Source organism: Paramisgurnus dabryanus, chromosome 24, assembly GCF_030506205.2.
Source record: "Paramisgurnus dabryanus chromosome 24, PD_genome_1.1, whole genome shotgun sequence".
Taxonomy (NCBI): Eukaryota; Metazoa; Chordata; class Actinopteri; order Cypriniformes; family Cobitidae; genus Paramisgurnus; species Paramisgurnus dabryanus.
Genome location: NC_133360.1, coordinates 18604424 through 18620403, shown reverse-complemented (window position 1 = coordinate 18620403; position 15980 = coordinate 18604424). Strand labels below are relative to the sequence as shown.

The 15980-nt window shown below is 36.7% G+C and overlaps 1 protein-coding gene across 4 annotated transcripts in view; it reads left to right on the top strand.

The window, feature by feature from the left end:
• Positions 1-15980, top strand: part of atp11b (ATPase phospholipid transporting 11B) — a 54916-nt gene that overhangs the window by 22097 nt on the left and 16839 nt on the right. For 3 of the 4 annotated variants that reach the window (XM_065259362.1, XM_065259364.1, XM_065259365.2), the window contains exons 18-29: positions 2804-2985; positions 6290-6493; positions 9311-9464; positions 9625-9727; positions 9865-10010; positions 10106-10165; positions 11705-11832; positions 12122-12260; positions 12724-12747; positions 13139-13204; positions 13278-13381; positions 13760-13925. In XM_065259362.1, coding sequence (XP_065115434.1) covers positions 2804-2985; positions 6290-6493; positions 9311-9464; positions 9625-9727; positions 9865-10010; positions 10106-10165; positions 11705-11832; positions 12122-12260; positions 12724-12747; positions 13139-13204; positions 13278-13381; positions 13760-13925 — 1476 coding nt within the window. The remainder of the gene's footprint in view (positions 1-2803; positions 2986-6289; positions 6494-9310; positions 9465-9624; positions 9728-9864; positions 10011-10105; positions 10166-11704; positions 11833-12121; positions 12261-12723; positions 12748-13138; positions 13205-13277; positions 13382-13759; positions 13926-15980) is intronic. The other variant, XM_065259363.1, reaches the window with a different exon arrangement.

Genomic DNA, 15980 nt, shown 5'->3' with positions numbered 1-15980 from the left:
AATTCAACGTTAATAAGTGGGTGGGGCTTACTTGCTTAAAAAAAGGGGATTGGCTGAAGCAGTGTTGCCAACTTAGCGACCTTATTGCTACATCTATCGACTTTTAGACCCATTTAGCCAAACTTAGCGACTGTTTGGATGAATCTTAGCTTCACATCTGTACAGATAAGCTACAGTGTCGATTTGTACTGGCCAACGAGTGCCGGGTAGCGCTGTCACGGTGAAATGTGCGTCTACCCTCTGTGCATGGAGCTGGGCAGTGAGCAACATTTAGACTGTATGAGCTGACGCGTGGATTGTTTACATTTCAAAGAAGGAACAAACATTAAAAGAAGCTGGTCCGCTATGTATGTGTGTATTTTTACACATCTGATCCGGTGAGGCGTCAGTCATTCTCTTATGCATACACATACAGTATCATGCAGTGTGATAATCGTGCAATACATGCTCTCAAAATTGAAATTTGGTGTATAGCACGATAATCACCCTGCGTGTTATTTGTATGCATTTCATGAGAATGGACATACACAGCGACCAGTCACTTACTTTTGCAGCGGGCACACCGGAGCAGACTTCAGCCTTTGTGATGGGGTTCAGCTTCGGCCCAGTTTTTAAACACTGCATATTTGTAAGTGGTCCTCATTTGTAACGCTGATTTGTGGGCTGTGACCGTACGGGATTTTGTTTTACCACGGTGAAGAAGCAACAAAATCACGCAGTAGGCTGTTAACAGCACAACAACCCCCCCACGCCAAATTTCAATTTTGAGAGCATATGATACACAGAGGGTAGACGCACATTTCACCATGACAGCGCCACCCGGCACTCGTTGGCCAGTACAATCGACACAGTAGCCTATTTGTACAGATGTGAAGCTAAGATTCATCCAAACAGTCGCTAAGTTTGGCTAAATGGGTCTAAAAGTCGCTAGATGTAGCAATAAGGTCGCTAAGTTGGCAAGCAACACAGTCACTGAGTTGGCAACACTGCTTCAGCCAATCCCCCTTTTTTAAGCAAGTAAGCCCCACCCACTGATTAACATTGAATTTGCATACAAGTGGAAAATAAAAATGAACACGAAAATTAAAACGAAAATGAAAAAGAAAGGTAAAAAAAATAATAAAATAAAATAATAAATAATAAATAATAAAAAAGTTTTAATAAAATTAAAACTGAACTTTACATTTTAATTTTGTCCCTATTATTGATTGGGCATGAATAAAAAGCCTTTTAAAAAATTTATTTACAGATTCCTTTTCAAGCTTGCCTCTTTATTTTAATATTGTCAGTCTTGACCCAAGATTATATTGAAAATGAAATGTCAAATCATCAATTTAATTTAATTTTTTTATTTGGCCGGAATGATGCTGCATCACGTTAAAAATGAAATAATTTAATATAATGTTTTAATTTTTATTTTAGCATTTCATTTTCAAATTTGGGACATATTTTGTGATTTTAGTCTTTATTTTATAATTTAATTAATTAATTTAAAAAAGTCCAAAAATACCTTCCATAGTTAAAGGGCATATACCTCTATTGTCAATGCACCAGAAGATTATGCATTGACATCTATTGTTTTTGTACAAAGATTTGTAAAAAGTTTTGAGTAGTATATTTATATTTTAGTTCTATTGTCTCTGCCCAAATTAAAATGGGGAATTTGTGCAAAGAAACAATGGTAGCACTTTATTTTACAGTACGTGTAAAATATATGTACCTATATGGTAAATAAGTTGTACTTACCGACAAATGTGTGGTACTTACTTTTAGGTATCCACATGGTAATTAACTGGTATCACTACTGTACTTACCAGTGGTACATACTTGGTAGTTATTATGTAACTCTAGATAAGTACTGGGTAATAACAGATACATACTTATAGTGTAGGTATACTGTAACTAACGAGAAACATTACTGTACTTACAAATAAATGTACAGTATAAGTATTTAGTATTTACAGGCAAGTTAGGGTAAATGACAGGAATTTATGTACATATATGATAACTAATTTAAACATCCTTCTATGCCAGTTTGGTAGACATCGCTCAACCCTATCTCCGATCACTACTTAATACCAACAAAATTCTATTCACTTTTAATTTAAATGACAAATACCCTACAGGTTGTGCAAAGGGCTTTAAAACTGCAAACAACACATTACTGGTGATCCAGCTGTCTTTGAAAATGCAAATACACTACTCATTACTCCACCCTAAGAAACTTTCAATGAGGCTTTAGTATCAAAAGGCAGCTCTTATTATGTTATACAGCGGAAGCACGTTTGCTCTTTCCAGCATGAGGACAGAGCAGACGAAGAGAGATGGCGCGATGATTGACAGGTCAATGACAAAGGAAATGCACTTTAGCACTTACAAAATTGCTTCTGTCTAACAATCTGGTTTGTTTAATAAAAGCGAGTTTGTCATGTTTTTTTTGTACACTTTTGTTGTAAAGCAACAACGTGACATCTTTGTTTGTTTGCTTCTGGGCCATCTAACTTGATGTCCTTGCTTTTAGGAGGAGTAAAGTGCTACATGTACTGTATGGCTTCAACAACCAGATGCATTTACACTTAGTTTTGTCTGGAATGCATCCCAGACCACCTCCTGAAGTGGTTTAAGTGATCAGATAACTTTGCTGAGCATATGTTAAGCATGTGTCATTAATCCAGCTTATTTGTCATTGATGGTGTTAGTGGTTCCCCATTTTCATTATAGGTATCATTGGTTTTATTTTTTCACAGCTATTCCTTTTTATATGGTAATATTGTTTATTCCTCATCTTTTCATTTTTATGTAGAAGGGCCTGCGGACACTGGTGGTGGCCTGCAGACACTTCAGTGTGGATGAGTACAATGAAGTGGACCGGAAGCTTTATGAAGCCAGAACAGCTCTACAACAGAGAGAAGAACGGCTTGCTGAGGTCTTTAACTTTATCGAGAAGGACTTGGAGTTGCTGGGGGCCACCGGTGTGGAGGACAAGTGAGACAATATAGCAATGCAATAGACATACTGTACATTCTGCATGCACTGTTTGCAGCACAGTAAAGAGTAGCACAGCATGCGTTGGGCCACATAAACAGACTACGTTCATACTGCAGTCAAAATAGGATTTTTGCTCATATGTGACCCAGATCTGTCTCTTGCATGACAGTGTAAACAGCGCACACAACATGGAATCTGATCTTTTCAATTCTGATTTTAGCCACTTACATATGTGGTATCTAAATCAAATACAGATCAGATGTTTTGCAATGTGATTTTAGTCTGAACAGTCATATCAGAAATCATGTGACTTTTACATCATGAGTGAAAAATCAGTTATCAAAGTAATGATTGTGAAACTCCTCACTCATGATTATTGTATGGACTCCTGCACAAAGTCGGTGGTGAGTCAGTGTGTGACTGCTGCTTAAGCAGTTTGTCATGCTATGATGAATTGTGGGGCTCTGCTTAGACTGAAGTCCAACCACGTGATGCATTGCATGCATTTTAAACCTTGCCTATTTAAATATTCAAGTGCAAGAAGACGAATGTGGTATTTGCGCGCTGTTTGAGAAGTTTTGTGTGCACACACATCCGAAGTACATGTCCGAAAGTTGCACCTCAAACCTTGCATTAATTAACTTCTCTTTTTACATCTCTTTCATGTCTTAAATGAATAAATAAAACATAAATAAATATTATACAAAGGTATAGTACCAGTCATTGGTTTAGCTGCATTTGAATTTAAAACAGCTAATAGTAGTTGTTCATTGTAAATTACGTCTGCATGTGTTTTATTGCTTTAGACGAGTGTTAGTCTGATTGCATCTGTGAGTATGTGCCATATGCGCAGACACATTTATAATAACTAGTGTAGATCACTTCAGATCTAAACAATAGATCTTATGGTTGTTTCTGGTGACTTTTCATTTATATTGCTCTTTGCGTTGCCTCTGTTTTTAAACAAAGTCAAGATGTCGGCTTACATTAATTTCCTCTACCTAATCTAATTTCATTCATGTCAGAGTGGTGGGTTGTAGCTTTGAAACCAGTTCCAGTCAGATTTATTCTTTTAAACTGTGTGTATTCCTCAGAAAAACACAAAATTACAGCTTGAGTAATGCTTTCTCATCGCCTGTTTCTGTATTACTTTAAGTGAGGGTAAATACTGAGAGGTTAATTTTGAGCCACTGATGTGACCAGGCCAGTAGATAAAATGGATTGAGCCCTGATATGTAAAAGTTAGATCAAGATCTTTAGTGGTAATTCAGTTGGATATTTGGATGTCGGTCTACAGGTAAAACCTGCTGTTTTAATAAAACCTTTAGTAAATGTATGTTCTTATTGATCGTTAATGCACGCTACGCCTTCTTTTTCCATAATAATGTGCCAAAATCATTACCACCTGGCACTTCTAGACACACACACACACACACAGGATATGTTGATGGTGTGGAGATCAGTAGGGGCTGCATTGTGGTTTAATGAGGGTGAACTGTATCCGTGTTTAAAGCTGGCTGTAAATCTGCACATTTAATAAGACCACAGGGAAAACAAGTCATTAAGATGTCTGTAATTATGTTGTTGGCATCTTATGCAGCATATTACTCTTGTCCCGAGGGAAAATGCCAAGAGTGTTCTTTAACTAGTAGAATCGACACACAACAACCCTATTTTAACGATTTAAGCGCATTGTCTAAAGCGCACGGTCTAAACGGGCGTGTCACATTACACTTTTGCTAATTTAACAACGGGGAAAAATAGTTTATGCGCAAGGCCTAAATAGGTTGTTCCTATTATCAAAATTAGTGATGGGTGTGTTTTGGGCGTAACGTGCAATAAACCATTCAGAGTCTCAGTTCTCATCCCCTTTCAAAGCAAGTTGTGCCTGGCGCCATGTCTAATCCCTATTTAGGAAGCGGAAATTGTAAACCGGAAAACTAAGCAAAGGAAGAAGACCACCAGTTTAAGATTAATATAAATTTTTTTGTTGTTTTAATTTGTATTAAAACTGTTATTTTTGGTATTAAAACCTTTTAAAAGTCTTTCTCTTTCAGTCATGAAAGTAAAATTAGCAGGCTTTTAATCCATTGCTGTAAATAAATGGATAGCCTACATGATCTGTGTTATCTCAAAAAATAATTTACAAATATGCAAAAAAAGGTTTGTACTCTTTATTTATTTATAATAAATACTTTATTTATAACAAACAAGAGATAAAGAATTTACAAACGTGTGGAGAGCCTTCGGCACTCGGCACAGCACTTGAGTGCTTTGAAAAGCATTACTTAAAAAAGGTTCTCATCATATCCACTGGTACAAAGTCATCATATACAATAAATCCGTAGGTAGCATTAAAGAAAAACATTTAAAAATATATGCTATATTTGCACTAGTTTAAAGCAAAACATTTAATTACTTACCAGGCTACAGGTGAAGCTGATCTTCGCCTTCTATCGTCTCATAATCCATCCTCATTTATGTCTAAGAGACTCATTAATAATAATTTAAAATTTAAATCCTTTGATTTTTTATATTTTAAAACGTTTATGTTCTGCTGCACATGTGTGAAAAGAAAACGCACGTTGCCGTCCCGTTTATAGGCGCATATTACTAACGCGCTCATTAAATAACAAAAGCAGTATTGTTGGGCAATGGCGTAGTCTATTTTAGTTGCCTCAAAATAGCTCACAACTCACACATAGCTCACAACTCAACAATGCACACAAACACACCTTATTTTAAGACTAGAAGGCCCATGGGCGCAAATTTGGCGCAAATGCATTTGCACCCAATGAAAAGGATAATTGCACTGGGTTGAAACTAGAAAAAGCCACTTGTGTTGCCGGGAGTATGATAGAGCCCATGTAATGTGGAAAAAATTATGTTTTCCTGTTAGTCTTAAATTATTGTTTGATTATAGACTGTGATCTTCATGAACATAAGAAAAAATTTGCTACTTTGATACAATGACTTCAGCTTCATATTTTGGTTGTGTTCCAATAAAATGTATCATATACAGTACAAGTCTCACAAAGGCAATGTCCTGGTCATATTTTATACCAACATCAAACTTAAAATTTTATTTTTACTATGTTCCTTATGCAATTCACACATTTATTACAGAAGTTTCATTCACTTTGTCCACTATCACAGGACTATATTAAAACAACAGTAAAATAAAATAAGACACCTTTAGTTATGCTAATTGTCTTGTTATACATGTTGTTATACACTGCAGTTAGTGGCCAAAAATAAAATGATTATAATAATGCTACACTAATCTTTCTGTATTGTCTAGGCTACAGGATAAGGTTCAGGAGACGATTGAAGCCCTGCGGTTAGCTGGAATTAAGGTGTGGGTTTTGACAGGTGATAAACATGAGACTGCAGTTAGTGTAAGTCTCTCATGTGGTCACTTTCACCGCACTATGAACATCCTGGAGCTTGTGCAGCAGAAATCAGACAACGAGTGTGCCGAACAGCTCCGTAGACTGGCCAGGAGGTACAATACATCCACAAACAACTTCACATTCATTTCTTCCTTGTCTTTCTTTTTTAACATTTTAAGCCATTAATGACATGCACTACATCTTCTGGATACTCCCATCTCTGTAGGTCCATATAATTCATTGATGGGGTCCAAATTGTTGACTGTACAAAAACCAAATACAAGTGTCTACACTAAACAGGGCCAGATTAACACTTTGTTATACCCTGGGCAACAATATTCAAGGGCCCCAACATCATGACTCCAGGATCACCATAATATGGTCATATACAGAATATATTACTGTAATATACAGTAAATATACTCAATACTTCAAATTCTAACTGTCATCGGGTGTATTTACAAATATTTAAATGCTCATACAAATGCACTACTATGTCCCCTATCAAAGACATTCACTTACATATGATGCTATGAAAACAAAACACATCAGCATCTGTATAATCTCCGAAGTGTACTCATAAACACATAAACTGAATGTGTTATCAACATGTCAGTTTATTATAAGAAAAAAAGACTTTAACAGCCAACAGGTTTACAGCTGGGGAAACTGGACTGATTTTTAGACTGGTTTAGTGTTAATCAACATCTAACTCAAGGCCAAAAGTTACTCAACTGTTAATTAAAATTAATTAAACTGTTTACAAGTATTATTACAAGACCATCATGTAGCCTAACATTAGACACCCAAACCAAAGTGAAGGAAATGATAATTTGCAAGACTGAACTGAACTGAACATCAGCGCAGACATTAATTTCCTCACAGAAGTTTAAGATCATATACATCTTGAAGTTAGATTTATAAATGAACACAGAGAAGGGAAGTTTAACACTATAGCACAAGCAAACATGCTGAAGAGGAACTGAAGGCAGCTAAAAACCATCAGGGCATAAACACTGGCTTATTTTAATGCTTTTTGGATCCTTACCTCCAGATAAAGCATAAAACTGGACTGATGATTTAAATGTTGTTTACTCACATGTGCGTTGTTAACTCTCCGGATTTTATGTTACAGCACTCATCCACTCGTTCAATTCTCCACATGGACTGTTTGTTTACAGTGTCGCGTGAGCAGCTACACTGCAGGTTCGACTTCATTTGGCGCTAAGCAGACCTCCTGGTGATGTCAAAGTACTGCGAGAGCGATTCAAAGCAGATTTCTCCTTGTGATAACTGGAATCGCTCTCGCGGTACTTTGCTGTCACTCGCCAGTGGGTTCTTGTGGTGCCACAGCAGTCTGCTCACCATTTACTTTCGCGCCGCTAAAGTAATTTGATTTGATACGCCGATAGGATCGCGCAGATACCTGCGTATAACGTAGACTACACCACTATTTATACTTTACATTTTCTGCGTTTCTGATGTCCTTTTCCTTTTTAAATTTCGGCTTCGCGCTCCCACTTAGCTTCTCCATGTCTCATTTTTTTTCTGTTGTAGCATCGCCTTGCGTCACGTAACGCTCTGCGAACCTTTGACCCACCTCATGCAGACTGACCAATGAGGAGAGGGTCTTAACTTGAGGCCCTCTCTTCATTGGTCAGTCCACATCAGACTGACAATCAACCGCTCTCAACTCACGTTCAAAGTCATAGGCAGCGCAGCGTTTCTCTGTGCAGCGCAAAAGCCCGTGTTGACAGTTTTAATATGAAGCGACCAGTGGGAGATTACCAGATACAGTATTTTGCTCGTGCCCTTGCTGCCCTGGACCCTCTAGAGGTCTTGGGCCCCTGGGCAATTGCACAGTTGCCCGTATGGTTAATTCGGCCCTGACACTAAATGACTACGGAATGTTAATTAAGTGAAAATAATGAATGAATATTTTTACAGCTATCATTTCACTTCAGTAAGCATTTTTTTTAATCCACAGGAGATTGCATGTATAAGCTTTTGTTAAATTAAACTAGTGAAATGCATATATGTACCAAGTCTCAATTTTTACATTTTAGAATAACTAAATTAATTAAAACAATAGAATATGGGAATATCTATGTGAATTATGTTGTGATCAAAAATATTAATAAAATAAATGTAAACTGTTATATATTTAAACATCTTCAAAGTAGTCACACTCGCCTAGAATTTGTAAAACGTGACCATTTCTGGCAAATTGAGTCACAATATGCTAATTTAAAAAAAGGTTATTGTTATTTTTACATTCTTTATTAAAATACTTTCTAATGTATGATTTGTTGGAATCTGACACTTTGGTTGTGTTTACAGTGAGCAATATAACATCTGGTCATGTTTCACGTTTAAAAAAAAAAAAGCTGTATTTTTCACACAATTTACTTATCTTTATAGCGCAGTTTTCACCATGCTTAAAACGGGCTGATATTTTCCTTGTCCTATGAAGTTCCTCCTTTAGAAATCTGTAACGAGTTCTGATTGTGTAGTTTTTTTAGTGTTGTGATTCAACAGCAGCGTAGCTTAGCAGAGCCATTAAAGCCAAAGCTGGCGACTGACGTATTCCTGTGGGAGGAGTTTTGTCAAAAACTTTTATTGACCTCATTAAATCGGGAAGTAGAGGGCTGTAGTCCAAACCGACCATTCACTGTAGGCTTTGAAAGTGGACTTCTGTTAAAGAAAATATATCGCCTTGGCAGTGAACTTTGAGCTTTATCATTTTGCAGGTATTATGTATGCTCTAACATCAACATTACACACTAACTAAAGTTTTAAAAATGGAATCAGGAAGAATGTGACCTTTAATACCCACTGTAATGTAATTCACTGTAATTGTCACAACCAGAATTATAAAATATGTTGTGATTTTCATTCATAGATTTAACAGTGTATTAATATTTGTGCAGGATCAAAGAAGATCATGTGATTCAGCATGGACTGGTCGTGGATGGGGCCAGTTTGTCTCTGGCTCTGCGAGAACATGAGAAACTCTTCATGGAGGTGTGTAAGAACTGCTCGGCTGTGCTTTGCTGCAGAATGGCACCTCTCCAGAAAGCCAAGGTGAGTGACCTTCCCCTTTCTCGTATGCCTGTTCACATTTCACATTGGTCTTGTAAGGCCAGGGATCATGTGCTCTAGTATGTCCTCACCCAAGCTAAGTTTTCCCACACTGCCCTGTTGTTTTTGTAGTATTGGTGTTAATAACTTCTGTGTTTGGCAGGTGGTAAGACTGCTGAAGACTTCTCCAGAAAAGCCTATTACGTTAGCCATCGGGGATGGAGCCAATGATGTCAGTATGATCCAAGAAGCTCATGTTGGAATTGGTAGGTGCCTGGTAAAGCAAACATGGCTTTAAAGTGTGAGATCTATGAGACACTGTTTGCAATTAAAATGTTAATGTATCTAAAGTAGTTAATTACATCCTTTCGCAATCAGTCTAACAGAAATCCATTGCACTCAGGTATCATGGGGAAAGAGGGAAGACAAGCTGTAAGAAACAGTGACTATGCAATCGCGAGGTTCAGATTCCTTGCCAAATTGCTGCTTGTGCATGGTCATTTCTACTACATTAGAATAGCAACCCTTGTGCAATACTTTTTCTACAAGGTACATTTCCTTCTGCCATTTACACCGTCTTTTTACTACAGATGTGATTGTCACATATATGTTATTCTTATAAAGCTGTTTCTTTACTTTTGCAGAATGTGTGCTTTATCACTCCCCAGTTTTTATACCAGTTCTTCTGTCTGTTTTCACAACAAGTAAGTACCTTGTCATCATTTATTTGTTTATGCCATGGAGTCATTTAAATTGCTGTCATTTTCTGTATGAGTGGTTTGCATACCAAGGATGTGATTAGTGTTACTATAGACTGGGAAGTACATCAGATTCCTAATGCCATGAATAAACCTGTTTACAAATAAATATGTCACTGAAAGGTGATTTTCAAATTTAGGCAGTTAGGACTAGGATAAGCCCACTCCAGGAATCTGCCCCTCAATGTTTAAAGTTAGGTATGTGGAAGAAATTGTGATTTTGAAGTTGTGCCAACTTTAATTTAAAAAGTATATATATTTTTTTACAATTATTGTACCAGGAATATACAGTATACAATTTCTCATAAATATATTTATAATTTTAAAATAATTTTGTAATGATATTTACATTATTGTTTGATTGACATTATTGATTTTGGGTTTGTGTAAAGTGCTTAACCCGTGTTTTATTGACAGCAGGGGCGCCACTAGCAATTTGGGGCCCTATAAAAGAATATGAAGTTGGGCCCTCTACCACACACGTTACTACACTACATGTTACTATGGGGTTGTTTACACTTGGTATTAAGATGTTTTTTCATTGATCGGATCACAAGTGGACGAGAGAGACACATTACGTTTACACCTGGTATTTAAATCCGTCTCTCTTGTCCACTTTCGACCGCTTCTGTCTTGAATACTGTGAGGGGGTGTTCTGTGAGACGGTGGGCGAGTCTCTCTGCTGTCATTCAAACGCGAGCAGGAGTAATTATGAGTTTATATGGACGCAAACTAATATTATGTCGGAGTCCGCTGCTTGTTTAGCAAGTAAACATGCTGCACAGGGTTTTGTACGTTTATATGTTGGAGCTTTCTCTGAATTTTCAGCGCAATTGATGAAATAGGATCATGCAACTTTCAGATGCTTTCAAAACGAAACTACGGAGAACACCCGCAGTAGTTTTATCAATGAACGGCTAAAAATAGTGCTGTTCAACATCTGTTCACGCCAGAAGTCAGAAAAGACGTAAAACTTGTGTTTAGTACATCAGATTAGATAAATGGGCGGAGAGAAGGCGATCGCGTGTGGCTGCTTGAACACCTTCAACCACATGTGCGTTTACACTACAAAAGCAATCCGATCAAAAGGAGTTTCGACTACCTCTGAATGTGGTTGAAAGTGATCGAAAGTGGACGCGTTCAAACCGTTTTGAACACTGTTTACACATGTAAACAGCCTCTTTGATCTTTAATGGGCCCAATAGTGCATGGGCTCTTAAAATTGTCTTACCTTCCCCCAAATCCACCCCCCACCCCATAGTGACGCCCCTGATTGGCAGTAGTGGCAAACTGCCATTGGTAAAGCCACAAAAGTGTGTTACCAATAGTCAACAAACATCTACAAGGCTGTACAATTCAGATTACATCATTATAGAATAGGCATGGAATTATATGATTTAAGCCACAAGTGATGTATTGTATGCATGATATGAGCCATGTGTGATTTGCTGTGTGGATACTTGAAATGCTTCTTGTATTTTACAGACCCTCTATGACAGCGTGTATCTGACGCTGTATAATATCTGCTTCACCTCTCTGCCCATACTGGTATATAGTCTGTTTGAGCAACTGGTGCATCCACATGTTTTGCAGACCAAACCAGCACTTTACAGGTAAAAACATTTCATACTTGTTGGCAATTAATCCTGGATAATAGATTTCATGCTCTATATATCATAACCCTACTATAACACTCTTATTTGCATATTTATAAGGCCAATAACATTTATTAGAGAAGTACAGGAAGGACTTTCATAAAAACTGTCTATAAACTTTATCATAGTCAGACAAAATAGTCTGCCTAGCTTTCAAACTACTTTATGATACATGTGGTTATGTATGTTTGTCTGTAGCTGGTTTTGTTTAAAAAATAAAGTAAATTAATTTCTGTTCATTCATCAGAGACATCAGTAAAAACTCAATGCTCTCCTTCAAAACCTTTTTGTATTGGACTATACTGGGGTTCTGCCATGCCTTCATCTTCTTCTTTGGGTCTTACATCCTGATGGGAGAGGACACCACGCTTCTTGGGAATGGACAGGTCAGGACTTCTCTTCAGCTTCATCTGAACCTTGTCTCTCATTTTATCACTCAAACTCCTGTATGTGTCTAACACTGCTGTTCTGTTTCCGCATGACTTTTTGGATATCTTTCAATTAAACCTGTCTACAGAACACTAACGTTTTATTTACACTTCATTTATAAATTAAGCAGACGCTTTTATTCAAAATGGCTAACAAATTTGTGGATCACAGACTAAATAATGTAGCCACAGTAGGAGTGCGGAAGAGAATTCATTAGACATTAGACATTAATAACCATTACAAAGCCTTAATGAGTATTGATTAACTCCAGCTTACAGACACAATACATCAATCCTTAATGTAATAACACTGTTATCTGATAACATATAGTCAGAGGATATAGGCTTTTACTTATTTTTTTATTCATATTCCTTTTTCTTCTGCTTATCTCTTTCTCTGTTTTGCTGTGCATGCTCTCAGATTTTGCGAGCTAACAAGCAACTGGTAAGAATTGACTGAATTCCAGTTGATGCATGTGTTCTTTATAAATAACCAGCTGTCTGTGTCTCTCTGCATGAGTGGTTCTGATTAGCGTTCGATTTCTGCCATCCTCAATTACGATCAGACCTGAAGGCATTCCCTCCAGCACTCAGCTTTTGCATGACAGTAAATGGCTTCCGACATGCCGGAATCTTGCTCTAACTCTCTCTCTCTCTGGTATTAAGCGATTGAGGATTGTTTGTTTAATTTAGAATAAATTGAAGCCCTTCAGACATTTTGCTGGCAGAACTGGACCACACAACATGTTTAAAAACATGTTTAACTGCCTTAACATCAGCCGCTATTTCATCTGTGAAATAGTTTACAATCTTTTCAAATCGTTTCTTTCTTTCAGATGTTTGGAAACTGGACTTTTGGTACTTTAGTATTCACTGTGATGGTTATAACTGTGACACTGAAGGTAAGTTGATGTGTTGCATTGGTTTCTGAATTAAATGTGAGCGTAAGGTTAATTTGAACTGATTTCATCACAGCTGGCTTTAGAGACGCATTTCTGGACGTGGATGAATCACTTTGTCACATGGGGTTCCATCGCCTTCTACTTCATCTTCTCCTTGTTTTATGGTGGCATCATCTGGTACTGTGTTTTCACCTATTCCAATCAAGTTTATTAAAAATTTTCAAGTGTCAAAAACAATGTTTTAAAGCAGCTTTACATGAATGATGAAGAAGAGAAACCACATAAAATAGGAAAATTGTTAAGATATACAGGGAATATATTGGTAATATAAGGAGCTGCCCAACTCATGGTTTTCTTATTTTTTTTTATTTATTTATGTACTTATGTCATTACATAAGATCAAGTCAGTAACCACATACATGCTTGGCTTTTTGATTAGTTTTATATATTAGACAAATAAAATGTATTTAAATGTATTGACTTTACTAACATTTATAAGCTTTGCCTGGACTTTCATTGCAACTAATTGTAGTGTGATTATTTTTTCCCTGCCAGGCCATTTCTTCACACACAGGACATGTACTTTGTCTTCGTCCAGCTACTGTCCAGCGGTTCAGCATGGTTTGCTATAATCATCATCATCATTACCTGTCTGTTTCCTGATGTCATCAAGAAAATCTTTTACAGGCACCTGCATCCAACCAGCACACAGAAATCTCAGGTGAGCTTCACTTTTCAACAGAAACGTCATACATTATGACTTATCATTTATTTATTTTATATTCGCCACAATCGCGAGTAATTGAAACTATTAGTATGGTATCTACAGAGATAGTAGTAATGAATAATGGCAGGTTTCAAACCATGCACGGAGGCTGTGTAGTTACCTGTATTGGTTGCCTTGTTTGACCAGGTCTTTGTATGAACAGTTACTGGATACTTCCTTACCGTTATTGCGTTACGGTTCCTCATTCAGGTAAAATTGTGAAATTGTTTATTTTAAGATCAGACTCTTCATTATTTGAGAGTTTAAAATCTGTGCTGAGCAGTTTACAGCTATATTAAAAGCTCAACAATGTCGTTAATCTGTGATGGCTCAGATTCTGATGGCTACACACTGCATGTGGTGAAGATGTAAAATAACAATAACCTGTGAGTACAATCCAGCACAAAAGACTTGTTGATAAAACTGCCCGAAAACATTTCCATTTTTATATACATTTTTTTCTTTGTAGTACTTAGATATGTAATTAGCATTCACAGTATGTTTGTGATGCTTTCATTAATGACTTAAAATTAAGCAATATTGTCAATATTGTAATGGTCTATATGTGATTTTTGTCATGTCATTAGACTAGTTTTGCAAACCTTATACAGTAGTCTCATGGCATGCCTTAAGGCTCAATATTTTATTGTGCTTCTCATTAAATCTTCTGCTTTTCCTTCATGACATTTTTTTATGTTTTAATGAACATACAAAGTCAATCAGATTCCCTATAACCGCCGCAAGTAGTACTGCAAATACCATTACTTTGATTTGCAAATTAAGATTATTGTATTGAAATTTAGTAATGGTAATAGCAAAAATACAGCACTATAACGTTATTTGTTATTGACAAGTAAGAAATCAGTAACATGTTGAAATGCATTTCTAGTTAAAGTACATACAGTGCTTGATTAGTTTTAAATACATGCTTGCTGAATGTGCATGAATACTATTCATTTTTATGTAGCTTGTTATGTTTTTTCATGAATTGAACTGTCAAGTTAAACCCATCAGCAAAAAGCAGGCTAAGTTGATTTCGAACACTACTCTTTTACTGCTGCTCAACAGAATGAGCTCTGATGCATTCGGCTTTGTAGTGAACGTCTATTGGCACTTAGTGTTTGAGAGTTCCAAATGCATATTATATACCACAGTTACAAAACATTTATTCTGTCAGAATACCATCTTTAGGTACAGTTGTGCTCCAAATTATTCATACACAGTCCACATTTTTTATTTTATTTGGTAAATGGGAAACTTCTGACAGTTAATGACACAAGAAAGGGGACAAAGACTGTAAGACGTTTAGTTAGTGATATTAATGAAAAATATTAGCTATTGTTTCTTTTTTACATTTTGATAAAATGTCCCATTTTCATTCCCCAGATCTAATTGCAAAAATTTTAGCAAATGCCATCTTCTGCACCATTTTAAATTCTGTTTACTTTTAGTATGTTAACTTTTAGTATGTTCTAGAGCAGTGCTTCCCAGTCCTGGTCCTCAAGGACCCCCTCCAAGAAAGTTTTACATGTCACCTTATTTAAAACACCTGATTCAACTCATCAGCCTCCTTCCAGAATGGTTAACATAGCTGCATTTAAACCACTTACTTCCATACTATATAGTAGGCAAAGTGCTTTTCGCCTACTATATAGTATAAAAGTAGGTGGTTTCGGACGCAGAGCATATCTTCCTAACAAGCTGATGAGTTAAATCAGGTGTGTTAAATAAGGAAATATCTAAAACATTTTGTGGGGGGGTTCTCGAGGGCCAGGATTGGGAAACTCTGTTCTAGAGCATTCTATTCAAGTATAAATTCAGAACTGCTAATACACCTGTTTGCTAGTCAGTTTCTGGTCACTTGCAAATTATGGGTAAAACCAAGGACCCAAGAAGGGGAAAGACTACAAATGCATTTCCAACTGTTTTCAAGTACCAATGGCCAATGTGCAAAGCATTATTTAAACGTTCAATGAGTTTCACAACGTAGAAAATCTTAAAGAATGTGTT